The sequence below is a fragment of the Lutjanus erythropterus genome, chromosome 19 (genome assembly GCF_056507025.1).
Source record: "Lutjanus erythropterus isolate fLutEry1 chromosome 19, fLutEry1.hap2, whole genome shotgun sequence".
NCBI lineage: Eukaryota > Metazoa > Chordata > Actinopteri > Lutjaniformes > Lutjanidae > Lutjanus > Lutjanus erythropterus.
In genome coordinates this window covers 2,452,872-2,476,573 of record NC_139335.1, presented here as the reverse complement: position 1 = coordinate 2,476,573, position 23,702 = coordinate 2,452,872, and the positions used below count along the sequence as shown (strand labels likewise).

At 40.0% G+C, this 23,702-nt stretch overlaps 1 protein-coding gene across 1 annotated transcript in view; it reads left to right on the top strand.

Annotated features, from left to right (window-relative positions):
* lrrc4ba (leucine rich repeat containing 4Ba) overlaps nt 1–22,886 on the top strand; it is a 54,741-nt gene extending 31,855 nt beyond the window's left edge. Inside the window, exons 2-3 of the mRNA XM_084744796.1 lie at nt 9,214–9,752; nt 16,256–22,886. Coding sequence (XP_084600922.1) covers nt 9,507–9,752; nt 16,256–18,220 — 2,211 coding nt within the window. The 5' untranslated portion in view covers nt 9,214–9,506 and the 3' untranslated portion in view covers nt 18,221–22,886. The remainder of the gene's footprint in view (nt 1–9,213; nt 9,753–16,255) is intronic.
* Nucleotides 22,887–23,702: the final 816 nt, after the last annotated feature.

The window sequence follows — 23,702 nt, the reverse complement described above, 5'->3', positions numbered from 1 at the left end:
AGTCATTAATGATCTTTTAGAAGGAGTAAATGTTCATAAAGGTTAAATTGAGCAAAATGTTCATGGAGTCTGGCAGGCAGTGACTCCAGTGTGTGTATTTTCAGAGCAGTGGGCTTTTGTTTTCAGAATAACGGGCTTAACTTTACATTGACGGACGACTGACAGTTATAAACAGCTCATTAACTTACAGTGGACTGTACATTGCACTCCTGTGTCCCTGCAGCCTGCCTGAACTTCCTCGTGTCTGGGAAAGAGGAGGTGGGGGAAACAACTCGCTTTAACCATAGATTCTATATTAAATAAGATGTCAAGGGATTTAATATACAGTCTCTGGCTCTAACTTGCTGCTTGAACTGCTGCACTCATTTTTGGACATGCAATAGCTACATATTGATCCTTTAAAAATAATAATGCAATAATTTACCCTTATGCCAAACAACTGTGCACATGGTGTAAAACAAAATGGCTAGTTATTAACTTTTACATGTTTCTTTATTTAAAAATTAAAAAAAAAAAAATCTGCTTGTAAATGCAACAGGACATCAAACAGTGACATTTTGTGTTGATAAAACGTACAGAGCAGAGCAAAATAATGAGAGGGCAGCGTCTCTGCAGATACAGCCACACTCCTCTCAAAAGCAATGACTGAAAGGAATTATGTCTGAGTCTATACATTGTTTTTAGGAAAATGCTGCATATTATACCTTTAACCATGGCTGTGTAGATTTGTGACGTGGCTGTAGCCGCCCTGTAGCCCCGGCACGGCGCCGTGCCTGCACCGCTGCCTGCACGGTGCTGCAGTTGCAGTTGCAGTTGACCAGAGATGCTGCTGCCGATATGATTTATCATAGTGTCCTTGTGTGTGTGTTTTAATGTCATTGAACTACTGCGTACACGTTATTGATCAAACTCGCCCCCACCCATCCCACCTCTCCTCCCTCTCTCCCTCTACATCTTCACCTGTTTCATATTCATCCCTCTGTATTGTCTTTTGCCTCCATCTCTCCGTCGCTCTCTGTTTTATATGCGTCTCTGTGTTGTCATTCCCCTCCCTCCATCTCTGTCTGTTTTATATTCATCTCTCTATTGAGCCTCCCTCCCCTCTTTCTCTCTCTCTCACTGAGCGAGAGATTATTAATATTAATGTGTCTCTTCTTCTCTCCCTGCCTATCTTCCCTCTTCCACTTTTTTTTTTATCTTTCTTTTACTACTGATCTCTTTCCTGCTCTTCCCACTATTTATACCTCTCTCTGGGTCTTTATCCCCCATCATTGCTTTCACTCAACCTTCCCTCCATCTGTCTCCATCTCTATCTCTTTTCTTTCTCCTCTCCTCTCTTTCTCCGGCCCGCTCCGCTCTCTGCAGCTGTTCAGTATTCATCTATTACTGTAGTGTTGATAATTCCCTTCTCTGCCTGCAGCCATACAGTCATCTATCAGATTAATAATCCTTCTCTCCTTCTCATTCTCTGTCTCCCTCTCTCTCCCCCCCTCGTCTCCTTTCTTACTGTGCCAAGTGAGGATGCTCAGCGTGTCAAATGAGTTTGCGTGTCAAAGTCCCATCATTACAACCATCATCATTAATAACCGTATCTAGATTGCTGGATGCCCTTATTAAGGTTATTCAGGTCTAAATAACCTGCAGAGGGGGAGACAGGCTCTCCGCCTCTCCAGGCTGGTGGAGCCTGACTTGAGCTGGCCATCTATTAGTGTTAATGTAGACTGCACCATTCGCTACCATTCTCCAGCCCCTAGAGCATGCAATGCTGCGCCGGTACAGGAATGGAATTAACATTTTAGTCCCAATGCCGCGTCTGTGCTTCTGCAAAAAAAAAAAAAAAAAAAAAAAAAGTGGCGCTGCTGACTGGATTCAGTCTCTTGTTGTTATCAAGGTTTGAAACTTAATTTTTTATTTAGTTTTTCTCAACAACAATGCAGTATATACATTTAATTCATTCTTTTCCCTTTTTATCAGCTGTATAAAACATTTGTGTGCATTATATTAAATATAAAATAAACATAAAAACTACATAAACACATAATACAAAATATATATAACCAAATCCATAAAATAATAACAGTAACTGTCCACTCTGACATACAATCGCACAGGTACAACCACAGGTGTCTGTACCTTTTTCATCAGCTTAAACACCATTAAAATAGTTAACAGTGATCCACGTGGACCAATCAGGTCACACTGCAAGCTGACAACATTCAAAGAAAAATATGAAAACTGTCTGGACCAATCAGATCATACTACAGGATGACATCATTATACTTCATAGAAACCTGCAACTTAAATAAATCATGGTACCATAGGGAGAAAAAATATACATGTAAACAACTTCTTAATGCACAGTTATTTAAAAAAACAAAAAAAAACCAATATGAAGACAAATATTTTAAAGGTGTGATTTGAATTTGGTTGGTGCCTGAAAAAAGTCTTTCCTCAAACAAGACAGAATGTAGAGGAATAAATGAAAAGAACCATCATACATAAAATTCACTCATCATTCATTCATAGAATAAGTAGCTTAAATAAATCTATCATGGTACCAAAGATTTACAATATAGATGGAAAAAAAAAAAAGTAAATCCAGGGGGAAAAAAGTTCAAAATGCACATACTTTTCTTAGAGAAAGACCACAACACCAAGAGGAATATTTAAGTTATGTGATTCAAACTTGTTTGGAGTAAATCAACAGTGAAAAATGTTGATCAAGACTAGATATAATTTTATAAAATCATAAAATATCTTATCTTCTTATCGTAAAGTAAAAGGATGTCAGCATGATACAACATGTCCAAAAGAAAAGAAAAAAACAAAAAAACAGAAAACATCTCATAAATGAATAAAAAATCATAAAAATTCAGAAGTAGTTCATCATTTAAACTCAAAGTTTGTCAAGTAAAAATCTGAAAAGCTTCACGTCTGTTTAACAAGTTGTTGTCTGTGAACAGAAGCTCACATAACTTAAATCTTCTTCTTGGTGTGGTCGGCTTTATTTACAACTTTTAAACATTTTTTTTTTTTTTTGCACAAGTTTCCATATTCTTTTCAACATCTTTTTATTTCCAAAGAGTTTATGATAAACCAGCCATAAGAAAGTACACACACGTCCCTCACCCCCTCCCTCCACCCTCATACACCCAAATAAACCAAACACAAACAGGAGAGCAACGTAACAGAAAGAAAAACAAAAAACACCAAAGAAGAGAAGAACAAAACAAAACAAAATAATTAAATAAAATAAATGAATGAATAAAATATTTTAAAAGAAAACAGAGATATAAAATATATGGAAGTTTCTTCCACAGTTCTACATCTTGGAGACTTTTGTGTTTTATCTTTAGACATTTTATTCATTTTTATAGGAGCTCTTTTTTTCTGCATGTTTACATTTGGAACGATTATGATTATGATTACTGGATGATTGATTAATCAGTTGTTAAGAATTTAGGCGATCGAGTCAAATTTAATTGATCTGCTATCAAATAAAGATCTGAAATATGACAGAGATTATTTTTATGAGCGTGCTTCACGTTATCTGATATTCAAGTTGACCTTTATGTCTTTACATGTTTCATAATGCTGTCAGAGAATATGCAGGATGTTGTTATGGAAAAAAAGCTTTGATTGAGAGGAGAAAAATACTTTTGGTATTATTTGGTAGCAGCAAATTGTTTTATTTCTTTCCATAATGACTAATCAATTAAGTGATTGTTTTTGTTATTTTTACTAATGATCGATTAATAAAAATGCTCACAATTTGCAACCCTAGTTTATGTTTATATTTTACTGCCTGCTGTACCATGATTTATCTAAGCTACATGTTTCTATGGATGATATAATTCAGTGATGTCAGCTTGTAGTATGATCTGATTGGTCCACATGGATTACTCTAACTATTCAAACAGTCTGGCATCTTGCACTTTGCTAAATTAACCCCACCGGACGAAGGTCATCCCGCCAAAACGTTGTTAGTCTTTTTTCCGTCTACTTACAAGGTGTGCAAAAGTTTTGCTCTTTGAAAAGTACATATGCAAACTTTAGTCGAGGGAGGAGTTCAACACAAGGTCGTAAACATCATTTTATTAATAAAGTTATGACAGGGCTCCACTGTTTGGTAAATTTGTTCCATCTAATAAAGATCCCAAACCGTTTGGATCCATGTGTTCTGTGTGGGAGGGACTGGTTTCAGACTTCTAATGCTTTTACACTTCGATGCTGCTGTAAGCAGCATATTTAAGAGGTGTTTCTTGTCCCTCCCATTCAGACTTTACACCCAGAATTACACCCAGCAGAGTCTTGTGTCTTGTGGAATATCCGGTTGAAAAACCTTCGAGGGCATCAGACACCTCTCTGCAGCACACAGCCACAATAAATGGGTGTGATTGGCAGCGCATGTTCCACGGTCCCTGTGGGATACGTTCGGCCCATTTCGGATGTTATTTCTGGTGTTCTGAAAAATCTAGTCATTATTTTCCATTTAAATTCCCTCCATGTGTTTTGTGAATTTGTAACCAGGTGTGCCTCAGTGCACGCTTCCTTTTCCAGGTGTCCCGTGATGTGACCATGGTGATTTCTGTTTTATCTGCAGGGAATCATGTGGATTCATAGATAAGAATATATGATATACTTTAGTAATTATTTGTATTTTATTTTAGAGGGTTTTCTGGGTAGCTTTTATGAGTTTTCCCCCACTCATTGTGCGCTGTTAGGAAATTTCTTAGCTGTAATTACCTGAAGAAACCTTTACTTTAGAAATCAAAGTCATTTTTCAGCTGTTTGAGTGATTATCACCATTAAATATCTGATGCGAATAAGTCAGGCAACATTTAAATTGTTTGGTGTGCAGGTCTTCATTAATCCAGCACTTATCAATGAAGAAATTATCTTTGGTTCTCCAAAAGATGACTTTATTTCATTCCAGATTTAAAGAGTAGTCAAAGACCAGCTTATCAAAGACATACCCTTATAAATATGTATGTTTACTGATATGCACTAACATGAAAATAAAGATATAATGCAGAAAAGGATGCTTAGGATGCAACAAGGAACAAGGAAGTGACGCTTCTTGTTTTCCAGCCCAACTGACTGCCAGTATTAAAATAACCAGCAATTAATCCATACTGAACAATAGTGACATTTATTTAGCTTTTTATTTCATTCATTTATTTATTTTCATTTTCTCAGTGTTCATTTCCACAATTAATTGACAATGTATATGTGTTAAATTATTTAACGTGTTAGATATTCTTTAATTAAGTTAAGAAGAAAACAGCCTTCTGGGTCCTTTGCATATTCATATTGATGCAAAATTGTTTTTATTCCAGCTCAAAACTTCACAATATACTATATGTATATGAAGTTTCATTGCACCAGTATTTTAAAGTTTTAAACCATGTATTGTTTTTAGGTTTCATTCCTCTTTTATTCCTCATATCCGCCTCTTTACACAAACATTGCTGTGTATTATCGTTGTGTTTTATGTGTAAATCCTTTTCTAACACTGGTTTTAAGTGCTACACAAATATAACTTTATTATTATTATTATTATTAAATCGACCACCATATCAGAATTGTTATGAGGGTGAACAGAAGTGACCTGAGGAATTAAGGATAGTCCCAAATTATAAACAGTTTTCCTGAATCCAGAATCCTGTCCTGTTTGTCCCCAAAGTTAACTGTTAGTCTAATAGATAATGTCAACCTGTGAACAAAAGATGAACATAAGAATCTGTCTCATCAAATCGTTTATTTGGGATATAATTTCTGCTTTTAGTTATTAAATATTTCCTGTTTTCTTTTTGTAAAATATACCAGAGTATTACTGATGTGTTTTCAGTCGTTTATCGCACTGATTAGTCATAAATAATGGTTTGTTGATGTCATTTGACCTGTTTTAAACCAGAGTGCAGTCGTCGCACTGCAGGGGGAATTTCTGCTAAAGATGTCTAAGAAAAGTGTTTGTAGCTCCTGCAGCTGAAAAATCTTTTTAAAATGACGCCTGTCACCTCAGCCGGGATCAAATCATCCTCAGAATCTGTAACTGATCTTCATAATATCAATAACAAATAATCCAATGCTTCTTTAAATTATTCTGTGTATTTTAATCCTCCTGACACGACATATTCACCCCATCCTGAATTTCACCCACCCTCATCCGCTCACCCTGTTCTGTGACGGTCTGAAACGTCTCCACATCGGTCGGCCTCCGGTTTACTTGAAGGTGCGAAGGATAGCATCTCCAAACATCGATATATCAGTGTCGTATTAACTGTAATACCTTGATATCATTAGTGTTAACAAATAAGATGCTGAGATGACTAGAAGCTGCTATCTCACACCGGTGCTGTTATTAATGATTCTCAAAATTAAGACCACCTGTCCCATAAACCCTGTTGCCTCCTCTCACAGACGAGATGTTGCTGTTTGCACTGAAGAATAGGCCTGGAAGATCTGCAAAAAATATCATATTGCAATCAGTTTGACAGATATTGTGATATGAGTGATGCTTCTTTTTCATTGAAAAATATTTAAAATGATTATAAGATCTTTTGCTGCAGCCTGTAACAGATTTATGTTGTTGCACAGTTTACATTTATCAAAAAAACTGCAGCTCCTGCGATTTGAATATTACCGTGTTGTGATTTTTATAATATTTCGATTAGTTGTTCAGGATGTTTGAAGGGATTTTTACATCTTCCATCATCTACCATCTCAAGAATTTGACTGCATGTAGAGACAGCATTACTGAAATATTGTGCTAGAGCCGCAATGATTTATTCATTAATCGATTATGAGTTGAGCATTGAATTAATTGCCAAATATTTTGATAATTGATTAATCAGTTCAGGTAATTTCTTTTTAAGAAGGCAAAAGTAAATATTTATTGAAAATCTTTGAGGCTGTGGGTAAAACAAGACATTTGAGGATGTTATCTTTGCAAACACTGATATTTTTCACCAAATTTCTGACATTTTATAGACCAAACTTGGGAAAATTATTGACAAATTAATCAACAATGAATCGTTAGTTGCAGCCCTGTATTATTATGTTCAAAAACATAATTACTGTTGAAATGATTATCCAGTTATTTAAAAGAAAATTAATCTATTAAAATTTTAATATGAACTAATCACCTAAATCATTGTAGTAAAAATACACACAAAAAAGTATTGTCAAAGCTTCACAAATTTGAAAGCTTGTAGCCACTTCTGATGACATTTTATTGAATTCAGGTAAAAAAAAATCAGCTCCAATTTACAGTAAACTTGACTGTGATCTTCAGATTTTTTTTTTTTTTTTTGATTACATGACTAATGATGTTTTCAGAGGAAATAAATTAATTTTGCTGTGATGGTTGTTTCTTAAAATAGTTTATTCTTCCTCAGACACCCTGATGAGAGGGTTTATTTGGGGGTTCTTCCTCACCTGATCGAGGACAGAGAGTGATGCTCACTGTACACATTATAACACACTGAGAGGTAACCTCATCTCCCGTCTCCTCCCCTTTCATTTGATCTGTGATACTGGGTCATGTTAACAGTGTTCGGGAGAGATACTTTTAAAACATATGTAGTCCACTAGAGCAGTCATTCCCAAACACTGGGTCGTGACCCACAGGTGGCTCACAGAGGAATTTATTTGGGTCCCTTAAAAAATAAAAGACTATGGAAGAAATTCTGCCAAATTTAAGATTTATATCTGCAGTACATCTTATATAAAATGTATAGAGAGTTTTACTGATGAGAGGAAAAATAAGAGCCTGTCATTTCTGCCTAAATGCATTTATTTTGTCTCATTTTCACTGTTAAAATGAAAATGTTGAGAAAATTTAAAATGTCAAGCAACATACTTTAGTAGATTTTTGAGTTTTGAGCCAAAACTCAAGATCTTAAGTTTTCTTTGCTGCTGTCCTCACTAATCAAGACAGATTTTTCTCCCCACTCCTTTATTGATGGCTGTTAGCATTAGGGAGCACGATCTCTTCAAACCAGTTGGTCGCAGGATCTCCCTTTATGCTGATGATATTCCTCTTTTTGTGTTCGATCCAGAACGATCAATCCCACACTTACTTACTTAAGTTTTGTAAAAAAGTTTTACCAAATAATAATGTTTTGTTGAGATAATTTACTTTTCTTCTTTAGATAACCAATTTAAACTGTAACTGTAATGGAAGACATTTTTTTAATACTCCCCAACCCTGTATAAAATTAAAATTTGACTTCTTGAGTCCTTCTATATTAAATATGTTGGTAGGATGAGGGTTTAATAAAGTTAATTGGTTGTAATTTAGACTATTGTAATTGTAAGCACTTTACTTAATTAATCATTGGTAATATTATTGATCAATTAATCATTACTGGAGAGATTTGCACATATCAAACAATACCAGATGCATTTTCCCCCATCAGTTTCCACAGCAACATGTTGGATATTCTCTGACAGAAATATGAAATATATAAAGCACACAGATTAGAACCTATATTTCTGATCTTTATTTGATGGTTGATTGATTAAGTTTTATATTCTTAACGACCGATTAATTGATCATCAGTTAATCATTATCATCTCTAATTTGGACTCATCTCACCTCTGCACCTGTCTGAATGCAAGTGTGCAAGGATGCCATTTTAGTGATTAATCAGTCAATTTAAAAAAGATTTGTTCCTGTGTGTCATTTGAAATCTGCCTTTGACTGGGACCCTGAATGCAGCGTTTCTCGTCTCTGCTCGACTCAGTCGGTGTGATTGCGTGTGATGCTGCTCATTTGTTTACGGCAGTTATACCAATTTTTCAAAAATTCATGCCTGTCTGATTTATTCATGTTTACATGCTAAATGCAGTCCTGTAAAGCCAGAAACACATTGTTGTCCTACTTTTGATTGCGTGTTTCCATATTTCTGCACCACCTCCTCGAACCGTTAATTACAGAAATCGGCTTCCACCTGCCCTCGGTGTGCGGATTTGATTTCTGACAAAATGTCTGCTCAGGGATTATGTGGGATTTGATATGAGCAGTGACACAGAAGTTCTAATGCTTCTCAAAGATTTTTTGACAATCCCTCCCATGATAAGCTATACTGTAGATGTCTACCTATTATTTGTTCAATTCATTCTGTGTTGGTGAAAACATGAAGCGCAGTCTGTGTTCTGTCTTTAATATCTGCTCTCTTTGTCTCTCTGTCTTTTGTTCTCCCACAGTAACTCCTGGGTTCTTCTCACTTCACAAAAAGCCTCACTCAAATCCCCAGACAACACGAGAAAAAAAAGGGAATAACATCTGTTTATCTGCATATTTCTATGTTCAAAAAACAAGAGGAAAAAACACAGAGATCGACAGAGGACAAAAAACATCTCAGAGGATGCGGAATTAGAAAGAACAAATTGCCACTGGAGGACCAAAGGGAAAACAAACCTTTTCTCGCACATCCACCAGCGTGGAGTCACCTCACCTGCACCTTCGGATTAAAGAGCAGGGTCATGTCCCAGTTGCCATGCGCATCGCCACGCTGACCTGCCTTCCCGGCCCTTCCCCCTTCCTCTTTCTATTGGCCCAGCTGCTACTGCGGCTCCTCCTCCCTGGGCCGGAGTTGGTGGGAGCCGCCTCCTCCTGCCCCTCCCTCTGCACCTGCTCCAACCAGGCCAGCCGAGTCATCTGCACCAGGCAAAACCTGGAGGAGGTGCCCGAAAGCATATCAGTCAACACACGATACCTCAACCTGCAGGAGAACTCGATACAGGTAAATATCGGCGGGAGGAAGTCGCTCGTCAGGTCGCATCATGTCATGTCAGTGTTGCTTTGGGTTGTACGTTTCATACAAGAAACTTTACATGAAAACTCTGATCACATGACTAAAAATTTGCTATTTAAATATCCAGAGGACACATCTCCATTATTTGAATCAAAGTATCGATACTTCTGGTCAAATATTAATATTATATTATAATAAATGACCCATACTCTAAATGAAAAAACTATAGCACAGTATTACAGTAAATATAACAGCCTGAAAATAAATCAGTGATGTAATTTAATGGTTGTGTAAAAATATTTATGTAATATTTTTTTTATGACTGATGGTTGTTATTCATGATGATCGACTGGAGGTCATGGTTTCTATTGACAACAGCCCAGAGAAAACACACATTTTTAAACACATCAGCATCTCGATGTTTCTTCTCAGCTCACAGCCTATCGACACGTCTCAATACACTTATTGATTTCATTTAATATAATTCTTGTTATTTATATAACTATTGATAGGTGAGATAAATCCAAGAGCACAGACACGCTAACATTATGCCTCTTAAACTCTTGTAAATGCATTTTTTTGCATTTTAATCAGAGGGAACATTTACTTTTGCAGGCAGTTGTGGATGTTAGGATTAACTTGTTGATACAGGGTTTTTTTTTTCTTAGAAACTTCTGAGAAAAGACAGAAACCTAAGCGGCAATAATGGTAGAAAAAGGCACTTAAGCCTCTGCTGAACTGAGGGAATATTTTATGAATTGAAAGGAAGGCATATTTCCATGACACCGTGCTGCCTTTTGTATGCATTACCAATTTATCTCGAGTCCCTAGACAGCGTTTTGTGGCTTTACAGCTGCAAGGGAAGATCATTTAACCACAGACCATCGATACAGAGCACATGAATCTCTACATTTATAAACAGAGTGGGTTGATTTTACTCTTTGCAGCAGCATTTGAAGTAATTGGATCCCTCCTCATGTTGCTGACAGTGCTTTGTTCTTTTGTGATTTTAAAACCCACTTCCATCATATTTTATCTCCTCTAATGAAAAGCAACGAGGATCCTAAACATTGTTAAAAATGTCCAGCGCGTCTCTCATCATGTCAGACAGCCTGATATCCTCTATTCCTCGGAGAAAAACATCTTATTAGACATTGTGTGACGTTAACGGAGCATAAATGGGACATCGTGCCACATGATTTAGTATGTGCGGCTTTAGGAGACGCAGTTCACATGAAAGAAGAATTAAAGAAATAAAAACAATATTCGTTGCGTTTCGTTTTTAGCCTACAAATTCCGATTCGGTTTGTTGTATCCTGCAGCCCCACTTGAAATGATTAAAAATCTAAAAATGTTTTAACACCTGAAGGCATCCTAGATTCTCTGGCTTATTTTTTCCTTCACTGAGTACCCTGAGAGTAAAGCCTTGACAGCTCCCACCCCCTCTTAACATCCCCTCCACCCCCCACCCCCCTCTCCCCTCTCTTTGCCCCCCCCACTCCTGCTCTACATACAGAAGAGGCACTGGCTCGACTCCAGGAGGTTCTGTGTGTTTCAGAGGGCTTTGGCCACACATATCTCAAACAATCAGAGATTTAAGGGGCTTTTAGTTGCGCTCACTAGTTTAGCTGTGTGTCCTCTCGCCAAATGATGTCCAGTTGGACCACGCCGATGCTGGCTGTCCAGGGCCCGTGGCACCCAGGTTTGTCAGAACCACGTTCTCCTGCAGAAAAAACATATCTCTTGGTTTTTCATTTGGGTGCCACTTCACAAAAAATAATTAGGTTATTAATTAGCACTTTATAAATCATTAATAAACATGTTATAACACATTGATGTGCGCTCACTATTTGGCAAGACCCAGTTACTGCTTACTATTAATTCATCCTACATTTTCAGGAATAACGGTGCTAAGTAGAACCATACAGGGTTCTTTGGCTTGTTCCCATAAAGGGAACCCTCTTTGATTCCTGTTATTCCACTTGAAACCCTTTCAGAGAGTTCTACCTAAAACCCAGCATATAAGGTTATACCTAGAACCATCAGTGCAAGGTTTCACACACAGCTGTTATAGGTTCTACAGAGAACCCTTCTGTGGTGTAATGATTCCACCCAGAACCCTCTGTGCAGGTTTCTTTCCATATCCTTTCCACCTTCTGAGGGTGCCATGAAGAACCGACTCAGGGGTTCTACTGAGCACCTTTTTATATTTGAACAGTTTTATCTAGAACATGCCCAGGGGGTTCTACAGAGAACCTTTTTACATTCAAAAGGTCTAATCTAGAGCCCACAGGGGGTTATATGGAGAACCTTTGTATGGTCCAGGGGTGTAATCAACAATTCACCAAGGGGGTTCTACCAGGAACCTTTTTATATTCCAAAGGTTTTATTTAGAGTACCATCAGGGGATTCTGTGGAGAACCTTTTTATGTTCCAAAGGCTATATGTAGAGCACACTCAGGAGGTTCTACAGAGAACCTTTTTTATATTCCATTTTTATATTAATTTAGAAGCCATCAAGGGGCTTCTATGGGGAACAAGGAACCCTTGATGAAAGAGTTCATCAAAGAACACTCCTTAATGAACTCTTTCTTCTACAAACGGTTCTTTGGATGAAAAATGTTCTTAATGGAGCATTTAGTCTTACAAAGAACCCTTGAGAAACCTTTTCTTCAAAAAATGATTTCTGCAGAAGCATATGGTTCTGGGTAGAACCTCAGCCCATCAAGAAGAACCCTTCTGGAACCCTTATTTCTAAGAGTGTACTAATGAATTACAGATATGAATAACTGGTGACAGGAAGTCTTATTGTGAAAGGTAAAAGTGAGCAGTATGACATCATGTGACATCAGTTTGAATCGTCAAATGAAACTTTTTGACGATTAAATTCTGTTGATGGAGGTTAAACAGTCAGAAGTTATTGTTGTTTGTAATTTATTATTCTCATGTGAGAACAGTCCAACACTGATAATCAGCTTATTATCAGGGGATTATAATGTGTCACTAGAACGTCCCCTGAGTCTCACTGAAACAACACTGTGAAAAGCACTTCATACTACTGAAACAAGGTCCAGGGTTCTACAGCAGCTTTACCACGGTTCTTAGAGACAGAACAAAAAGTCAGCTGTTTAAGATCTGCGTTCTGTCATGATCGTTCTTTAATAGAGGCATTAAAGTACAAATTAAATGTGATTTATTTTTTTTTCGCATTTTTCACCAGGTTCTGCTGGGCCATGGTTCCACATTCTTAGAAATAAATGCGCTAACTAGAACCATGCAGAGTTCTTCGGCATGTCCCCATAGGAGAACTGTATTTGGTTCCTGGTAGAACCTTTTATGAAGATTCCACTTGGAACCCTTTTAGAGGGTTCTCCCTCACCCAGAACCCCCTATGAGAGGCTCTACAGAGAACCCTTCTATGGTGTAATGGTTCCACCCAGAACCCTCTGTGGTGTTTTTATCTTGAATCTTTCCACCTTCTAAGGGGGTTAACAAGAACCCATCCAGGGGATTCTACCAAGAACCTTTTTATGCTCAAATGATTTCATCTAGAACACACTCAAAGTGGTTCTACTGAGAACCTTTTTATATTCCAAGGGTTTAATCTCGATCACGTGTGGGAGGTTCTATTGGCAACCCTTTTATATTTCAAGGGTTTTATCTAGAACCCATCAAGGGGGTTCTACGATAAACCTTTTATATTTCAAGGGTTTTATCTAGAACCCATCAAGGGGGTTCAATGATAAACCTTTTATATTTCAAGGGTTTTATTTAGAACCCAGCTGGGGCGTTCTACCAAGATCCCTTTTATAAAAAACGATAAAATCAGTACTGCATGTCAAGAAGCATGAATAGAAAATGGACAATAACATGAAAAATATTACAACAAAGATATAAAAATAAAAATAATGATAATATGATGTTATTTAAATGAAAGCGATGTACATTTGACAGTGGATCAGCAGACTGATTGTCAGTCTCACCAACATGGAGGCCACAGCGGCCCTCGGAGCCAAAACAGAGGCTTGGAGACACGCATGTTTAACTGGCATGTGTCACTAACAGTCAGCGTGAGTCTGAATGAAAAGTCCAGCGTCCCCTGCAGACAGCAGCGATCGTCCCTGTGGTGGAAAGGTCAGCTGTTACCACTATGAACAGACAAATTATTTATATTAGACTCAGACTTAGAAAAGCTTAACTGTCCTCTGAGAGGCAGTTTGTGTTACAGCACAGAAACATACAGACATAAAAAAAACAACGAGTCTAAGACCATCTGTAGCAGCCGTCATAAATATTATCACAGTCCTGGCAGGCATTTAAGTGCATGTCAATAACTACATTACAACAAATGTAATAAAAATAAACTGTGTGTCCATGTGTTTCACAGCCCACAGGGCCGAATGCATCTGCTTTATCTGAGTTATTGTCATAAACATTTTTTTGCTCTTTTTGTTTTGATCTTGGGGTCTATAACCCTATACCTCTACCTATTTGTATGGTGTTTTTCATTAAACATGCATTTAACCATATTTGTATGAAGTAAAATAAGAGTCATTAATATTATATAATATATATATATATGTACATATATATATATATATATAATAAAGGATGTTTGCAAATAATTTCACAGCCTGCAGTTGTATATCACCTTTTGTGTGCATGTGTAAAAAAATTCATGCACATATAAAACTTTGTGAATGTGTAATTATGATTTGCAGCTCTAGAAATATTCGGTGCACGTGTGAAATAAAGTTTACAGTTCACAGCGGCGTGCTGACCGGCTGCATTTAGCCAGGTGTAAAAACAGGGACAAAATTCATTCTCGTAAATCGTGCCTCGCCGCTTTGTAACTTTAGGGTCACAAAAACAGATGGGAAGTTTGAGTGTCCGTCTCTCAGACTTTGTGAAACCTCTTTTTCAGAAGTATTTCTGCACAAATTTTAATTACAAATACACAAAACATTTCCTCAACTACAAAACATTTGTACACATGTTCAAACTCTATCTGTGTGCACAAAACTTTTTTAGACACACACAAAATATTTCTACTGCTGCAAATCTTTTTCCACACAGACAAAGAATAATTCCACAGCTGCAAAACACAATTACACAATTACAAACTTTTATATGTGAATCAGTTATTTTGCACATGCACACAAAAAGTAATATATAACTGCCAGCTGTGAAATTGTTTGTGAATATCGCTCACAAACTCAAGATATTACTCCATACATTTGTGCCTTTGTATCATTCATGTTATGTTTTATATGTTTTTTTATGTTTATCCATATATCTCTAAATTTATTAACATTAATAAGAGCTGCACGTTTGTTAAAGGTTATGTGCATTTAATATTCTATAAGTCAAAAGAGTAACAAAAGACTAAATAAAAAAAACTTAGGAAAACTTATTACAGCAACATTGCAAAAGCAGCAGAGACTGTCAACAGTTTCATGCTGCAAACAGTCGTGTTCATGCACGATCTTTTTAAGTTATTGTGTAACTTCTTGGTCACAAGCAGAATCTAAAACAACCAAGGTTTTAAGGATGATGTACAATCGAACAAATTAAAAGTTTGGACAGGAAGCCGATAAGATCACATCATTGCCAGGTTTTTAAGAAATTAAACATATAAAGTTTTGATGATTTTATTAAATTTGCTGCTCCTCGAGTCCCCAGTGACCTTGTGGTTCCACTCAGTGCTTCAGGAACATGTGGATCATCCAGCAGGAAATGTAAGGTGCCCCTAAGAAAACCCTCACTTGGTCAAACAGCAGTTTCTGTTCAGGGAATCCGTACTCCAAGAACTCAAACTGGATCCTGATTTAGGTCATTTTAAACTCAAGCTGACACTGTTTTTGAAAAAGGATCTGTCATGAATAAATGGATGCTTCTTATTTTATGGTGCTTTATTGTATTATCGTTTGTGTCTTGTATTCTGTCTGTTTATTCTTCTTGTTTGTGTTTTGTACTGTCTCCTGTTTATTTGTTGCTGAGTCTTTTGTATTTTAAAGGCACTGCAAATTAGTTTAGGCTATAAATGTTCTGGTGTCGGGCACTGGTTTATCTAACATACGTGTTGCTAAATAAATGAACATTAAATCAATAAATGTACGTGGTCAGTTCCACACCGTGAAAACTGGGTCACCCAAAGTTTGTTACAAACAGCTCTTATAATTGATAGTGCTGTTTTCCAAACACTTCACGTCTGTTTGTAATCTACATAAATTATTCCAGGGGGTCACAAACTTTTTTAAGGACATCCATAATAGATACAAATAAATGTAAACCCCAATTTATTTTTAAATTTTAGGTTTGCAGATTAGAAATGATCAATCCATATTTCTTCATGAAATGTGACAAAGTTAAAATATTCTCCTCCTCATTTTGCTGCCTGAGAGACCCTTGTTGGTTCCTGGACACCAGCTCATAATCTACATGAATTATTCCACGTTTTTCAGTAATCGTATCATTTTCTGTGCCTCCAGGTCATCAAGTCAGACACCTTTAAGCACTTGAGGCACCTGGAGATCCTCCAGCTCTCCAAGAATCAGATCCGTCAGATCGAAGTCGGAGCATTCAATGGCCTCCCCAACCTCAACACACTGGAGCTCTTCGACAACCGCCTCACACTGGTGCCATCACATGCCTTTGAGTACCTCAGCAAGCTGCGAGAGCTGTGGCTGCGCAACAACCCCATCGAGACTCTGCCAGGCTATGCCTTCCACCGTGTGCCATCACTACGTCGCCTGGACCTGGGTGAGCTCAAGAAGTTGGATTTCATCTCTGACGCGGCCTTTGTCGGCCTCATCAATCTGCGATACCTGAACCTGGGCATGTGCGGGCTGAAGGACATTCCCAAACTGACGGCCCTCGTGCGTTTGGAGGAGCTGGAGCTGTCAGGAAACCGGCTGGAGATCATCCGACCCGGTTCCTTCCAGGGCTTGGTGTCTCTCCGCAAGCTGTGGCTTATGCACTCGCAGGTGTCTGTCATTGAGCGCAACGCCTTCGATGACCTGAAAAACCTGGAAGAGCTCAACCTGTCCCATAACTCCCTGCATTCCTTGCCCCATGACCTCTTCACGCCCCTTCACCAGCTGGAGAGAGTACACCTCAACCACAATCCCTGGATCTGCAACTGTGATGTGCTTTGGCTTAGTTGGTGGTTGAAAGAAACGGTGCCCAGTAACACCACCTGCTGCGCCCGCTGCCATGCTCCCCCATTCTTAAAGGGCAAGTACATTGGAGAGCTGGACCAGAGCCACTTCACGTGCTACGCTCCTGTCATTGTGGAGCCACCAACTGACCTCAATGTCACTGAGGGCATGGCTGCTGAGCTCAAGTGTCGCACAAGCACCTCCACAACATCTGTCAACTGGATCACCCCTAATGGCACTTTAATGACCCATGGCTCTTACCGGGTGCGGATATCCGTCCTACATGATGGCACGCTCAACTTCACAAATGTCACTCTGCGAGACACGGGCCAGTACACCTGCATGGTCACCAATGCTGCCGGCAACACCACGGCGACTGCTGTCCTCAATGTCACTGCTGCTGATGCCAGTGTCAACTACACCTACTTCACAACAGTCACCGTGGAAACAGTGGAGACGCCAGGAGATGTAGAGTCTGCAATAGTAGCCATCAATGAGACTTTCATCCACGTTCACCCTGGCCCCACTCCCTCAGGCCACCTGTGGCCAGAAGGTGTTTCTACCACTGCCTCCTCTCTGTCCGCCGGTTGGTCCTCCTCCTCTCCACGAGCCACCCGACCCACCTTCACTGTGCCCATCACGGAGCCAGGCTTCTCCGGCCTGGATGACGTGATGAAGACCACCAAGATCATCATCGGCTGCTTCGTAGCCATTACCTTCATGGCAGCGGTGATGCTGGTGGTGTTCTACAAGCTGAGGAAGCAGCACCAGCTGCACAAACACCACGGTCCTGCCCGTGCCATCGAGATCATCAACGTGGAGGACGAGCTGGGGGCCGGGGCCAGCGGTCGGGGCAGCGGCATCTCAGGAGGCTCCACCATGTCGCAGGGCGGGAGCAGTGGAATAGGAGGGGGCCAGAGCCTCAGGCTGCACCACCCGGAGATAGTGAACCTGCCGAACCTGGCCCGATCGGAGCACCTCAACCACTACTACAAAACCCATCACTTTAACAACAACATGATGGGCCTGGGCATGGGCACGGGTCCTGGTGTGGGCCTCAACAACAACAATAACCCCTCACCTTGTTCTCAGTCTCAGAACACGTCCATATCCTGTTCCCAGGTTCCAACCACCACCAGTGGAGGAACGCCCACAGGGGGCACCCTGCCCTCCCCTGTGCCCCTGCCCCAGCTGGGTCTCCACAGTTCTCTGAAAGGCCTTATGGGGAAAAGCCAGAACGAGCCCCTGCTTTTTAAGAGCGGCTCCAAGGAAAATGTGCAAGAGACTCAAATTTGAGTAAAAGTGAGAGTGGAAGTAAGAGGTAAGAGATGCAGGATAGAGACAGAAAAAGCCCGTGGGACTGATTGTAGCCTACTGTCCTCGTGGACAGATTCCAGAAAAGATTACATTTCACATAGTCGCTGCTTTGTGTTGTCAATCTGTTGACAGAGAGACGCAGATAGACAACTGAAGGAGACAGAGTACAATATCTGATCCCACCAGTAGCATCTGCACACACTTTTAAACTAAATCGGACACAAACATATGCGATCAGAGTCATTCAGTTACCTGTGCAACCTGCTTTAGTCTTTGCCAAAGTCCAAGATCAAGCCAACTGTTATCATTTGCGTCCACAGTCACGGTGGAAAGCTATGAATAATACACATGTGCAGTGAGCCTCTCTAGGTTTTATACAGACTGCGTCGTATATTTCCAGACACATTCAGTGGATATATTTGGAGGGAGACATAATATTGGCCATTGAACATGTTGTCAGATTAGTGTTTGGCAGAGACACTGAATAACAAACAATGGTTTGGGTGAGCGGTGCGGTCCCAGGTTTCCAGGAAGCACTAACACAAAACAGAGCAGGCAAAATTAGAGCAGTGCGGCGATTCTGTCCAGGACACACAGATCAGACCTGTATGCAGGGGGACAGATTGTTTTTTTCAGAGTGGTTTCACTCTCACTTTCTCACTTTTTTCCCTTTTACACCTTACTGGCTACTGTCTTCTTTAAAGGAAGAGAGAAACAGAGTGGTCTATCATGGGAGAAGAAAAATCCCATGGCATCAAGGACAATGAGAGATACTATAAAAAGGACTGAAAGTACATATTATATATACCGTAAATATATTTTCATTCAAAGAAATAAATTATAAAGAATCTTTATCAAGCTTCTGACTGAAAAGTACAACGTCTGAAGAATATATAAAAAAAAAGAAAAAATACACAAAGGCGTTGGTAGTGGCCCTCCCTTACGACTTTTCCAAACTTGGAACAAGATGGCCGCTCCAACTGTGCTGATTAAGGACACATGTGGGAAGAGTGGCGTCCGTCGAGAGGGAGCTAGGACAAAAAGCTGGCAAAGTGTTTGAGTGAGTTTATTTTGGTCTTGACTTTTTTGTAGCCACACAGAAGTGTTTTTCCCTTTCCTGTCGCATTCACATAAACAGGGTCATCGGAGGAGGAGGGAGATCTTTACTGCGAAAAAGATGAAATACGACTACAGCTCTTCATCGTTTGGTATACAGTATAGCTACAGTATTAATAATAATGATCATAATGGTAGTAATGATAACAAGCTTTGGCTTTATTTGTCATAATGGTCATGATTAACACGTTAAATGACAAACAATATGTTACAATATGTTACTGTACATATTACTAAAAAGTTGTACATGCTAGTTTAGCATGCTCTCTAAAGCAAATTTGGTTTAAACATATATAACGTACGATCTATCACAATGATGACATGACGTATTATTATGTTATCATTATTATCATTCATATGACTATTATTATTACTACTTGTGCCTACAAATAGCTGAGAAGTACTTTTTTTTCATTTGTATATGACACTGAAGTTGTTTCTGACGGATCCTGTTGGATTTCGGCTAATGAACGGCAGTGGGACGGACTCTGCGTGCCACTAAACTCGAACTCCACATGCATCAGCAGGAAATAACCCGACCCTCAAAATGGCTTCCTCAGTCCGGCCCTCACTGACTTGTCTGCTCTGATGTCTCAAGCAGTCCGGACCCCCCCCGCCCCCTCCACCCCCATGTTATCATGCATTAAAGACAGGACACGAACCTTTGATGAAGACTGCTCCTTTGCAGGGGATTATTTCACAACTGTAACTCAGTGTTATCGTGTATGAGTGGATTTCATGGCAGCAGGGAGCTAAATGGACGACAGGCATTGCCAAGCATTTTTAAAGGTAAGCGAAGCTCGTTCAGTGAAGGAGAAGGTGACATACAGTGCAGTATACAGTGGTGGGTGAATTTTTTTCTAAAGAAAAAGGACAATTAAATGAAAAAATATAGAAGCTTATAGATCTCTTTTAAAAAACAAAATTATTATGATAAGTGTTTTTCATTTTGGGTTTTTATCTAGTTTGATTATTTTCTGTTTTTTTAAATCAAGTGTTATCTTTATTGTAATATTGTTATTGTTATTATAATTAGCTAATTACACTGGTTATAATTATGAGAGATGTTCTGTTAGCAGAGGTCACTTTGAAAATTAAAAAAACCTGGCACATAAAATGGCAGTTGAAGTCTGTGAAATTTGGTGGCTATTTTTTTTTCTTTCTGTTCTAATCAACTTTAATTGTAGTATCACTGTTTGTATCCCTTTGGCTCTGCTTGAGATGAGACATAGCGAATGTGAAACGGTCAGCACTGGGTCCTTTTTTTTTCTGCACAGGGGGACAGGAAAGGCCCTGCTCTGGTTTACAAGCTCACTCACACTCGCTCTGTGCTTTCCTGAATGTCATCGCCATCACAGTGTTCATTGCGCTATGTCAACACCTCGTTGCCATGACTACACACTCAGACAAATGCGCCAAACGGCGTCACCATCGGCGCCTCGTAAGGCACCCCGTTGCCCCTTGTCAGTCACGTTCCTTTTAGGTGCCATATCTCGACGAGCCGGCCAGTGTTCCTTCAGTGGTAGCAAATCAACCTGAGCATTGTACCCATGTCCTCACATAAAGCGCCCCCTCCTCCTCCTCCTACCCCCCCCAACCCTCAGCATCCTGCCATCAGGTTTCCCTGGCAACTGTTGCCGCTGCGACAGCCCTTATCACAGCGTCTTGATTTGGGTTTCGAATGCTAAACAGACGGGAGCAGACAGTATAGAATTCTCGTCCGTGTGTGCACGCACATCCATCTTTGAGATTTTTTTCGCCATTTCCTCGTTAATGCTTTTGATTTGTTTACACCAGCAACTATATTTCTTACACCACTGACTCCGTCAGTGAATCATGCCATTTACATGCCACTCTTCCCTATGCATTTAATTTGCATAGGCCCCACACCATTGCTAAACGCGTTTATGCACCCTCCACTTGTGATTAACACTCATACCCTGCATCAGTCATTAACATATTCCTTTCCCAGCACAAGGGATCCATATTCCCCTCACAAGTTATTTACATATTCATCTGCCTCTGTGTGTGCAAATAACGGAGAAATTATCATGTGGGCATGCTGGTGGGTATGTGTGTGTGTGTGTGTGTGTGTGTGTGTGTGTGTGTGTGTGTGTGTGTGTGTGTGTCAGTTTTGTGTACATCAGTGGCTGAAAGCAAGGACTGTTACAAAAGCTATTTACCCCTAATTCCTCAGATACTGCGTGCCCTGCCTATCGCCTGTAGTAGCTCATCGCTTTGGAAAGCGTTGTGTAGCCCCTATAGCTCCTGTGAAGTGGCACGAACCAGAGGCCATGTTATTGAGGCTGTGTGTTCGAGAGAGCAGCGGTTGAGCTGGAGACACAAAGTCACAGTGCTGCAGTGTCTGAGTCACAGAGCACTGAACACACTCCCAACACTCTAATGGAAATGCTGTGTTTACTGTGCAGGAAGGGACCCGCGCGTTCACCCATTCAGGGAATAGGTGAAAAACACCAGAATATTGGTGTGTGTGTGTGTGTGTGTGTGTGTGTGTGTGTGTGTCTGTGTGTGTGTGTGTGTGTGTGTGTGCAGCTCTGGATTATAAAATGCCTGTTGTACTGTTGTATAAGGCAAAGAAATCAGGACATTTGAAGCAGTGTGCTGTTTATGGCAAAAGATGTTACACCATTGTTGATGCAACGCTGCTCCGTGTGTGTGTGCGTGCACGTGTGTGTGCGTGTTCAGGTGGGCTTACGCTAGCTAGGTTGTGTAAGGAGGGGAAGAGGGAGGAGGGGCGGTCAGACCTCCATTTTAAATCCCCAGTTCAAACCAGCTCTGTCTGTCTGCCTCTGCTTCAGGCTACTTTTATGATCCTCTCACTGACACTTAAAGTAAAAACAGGATTTTTTTTTCCCGCTTAAGCAGCTCCCCCCTCCTCTTCCTCCTCCTCTCTGTCTGTCTGTCTGTCTCTCTGCAACCCAACTGATGAAAGGTCCGTTCAATCAGGGCAACCTCTCCTTTAACTGGAACATCCTCCTCAGCCTCTTTAAGTCAAAAGAAGTTGATGGTCAAGGGTCAAGTCTAGTGGCAGCGTCCTTTGTTCGCCTCACACATTCTGCCTGCTAATCAAGGTTAGCGTTCTCATTTTGCATTGTGCCATTTGTTTTTATTGTTTTGCCCTGGCTCGGCGCGATACGAGAGTAACACCTGTTGGTGCGGCTTAAGTGATTTTTAATGTGCGTTTTCAGTGGCTGCATTTATGGTTAATCGCCTTGACGGTGATGTGACTTTTAGTCATAATCATAACGATGCACATGAAATGATTTTCTCCCTCACGGTGGGTGAGGTTTGTGTGAGCACAGACATGAGGGCGATCCAGGTTCATGCTGCTGGTAATGGAGTGTTTTCACGGCGCGTCATCTATCCGGAGGTCGGCCATGTTGGCGGTCCTGACCATAGACAATGCATCTGAGTGGTCTAAGTTTGTCACACCACCCAGCCAAATTGTAATGATTAAAAAGTTGCTTAGAATCCAAAATTAGGTCTCACAATAATTACTTTTCTCCGCTCTAACTCCACTGTCTCCACTATGACCTGAAAATGACCTAAAACATGGACGCTCCTTCTAGTAGTTTTATTGGATATGTCCAGACATGTTTGAGCGTCCAGAGGATGCTGACAAGATGTTACCCCTGTTTTCTCCTGTGTTGTTGGACCTGAACTGAACTGAACTGTAATCATCCTGTTCCTGTTTATCCACAGTCCACACATGTTATGCTCTGGTCAGGTGGCTGCAGCCAGACACCAGAGCTGACAGGAGAGATTTAAAAAAGGCGACAGACTGAGTCCTGCATGGATCTAGTTTTGCAAACCCAATTGCAAAGCCAAGGACCAGAACCATCACGTTACCTGCCCGGCCTATAAGCCCTGTGACCAAACCTGCAGCCCTGATTAAACACACATACACACTCAGACACTTGTCGCTCATTTGTGCTGCGCCTGCTGCTGTTGACATGTTTCCATAGTGACGTCAAACCTCGCTTGCTAATGCTTTTGAAACTTTTTACAAGCAGCACACCAAAATCTTCCCAAACATCTGACTTCGCCTTTAACGATATATTATACACAAAATATGTTTTCAGTTTTCGCCGTCAGCTCAGCTACAGATCCCCAAAGATCGGTTGATCATTTACCTTGGTTTTCATGAAACACGTTATTGATGAGCTGATACTGAGCCTCCTACACCGTCAAACCTTTGTAACATTTAAGGTCTTCACCTCTGTGTGAGCTCAGCAAAAAAATGAGCTACTTCACTATGTTAGAATAGCAAAAAGAAGACAAAATTGTTTGGCTGTTATTCCAAGGAGAGGGAGCCAATATGTAG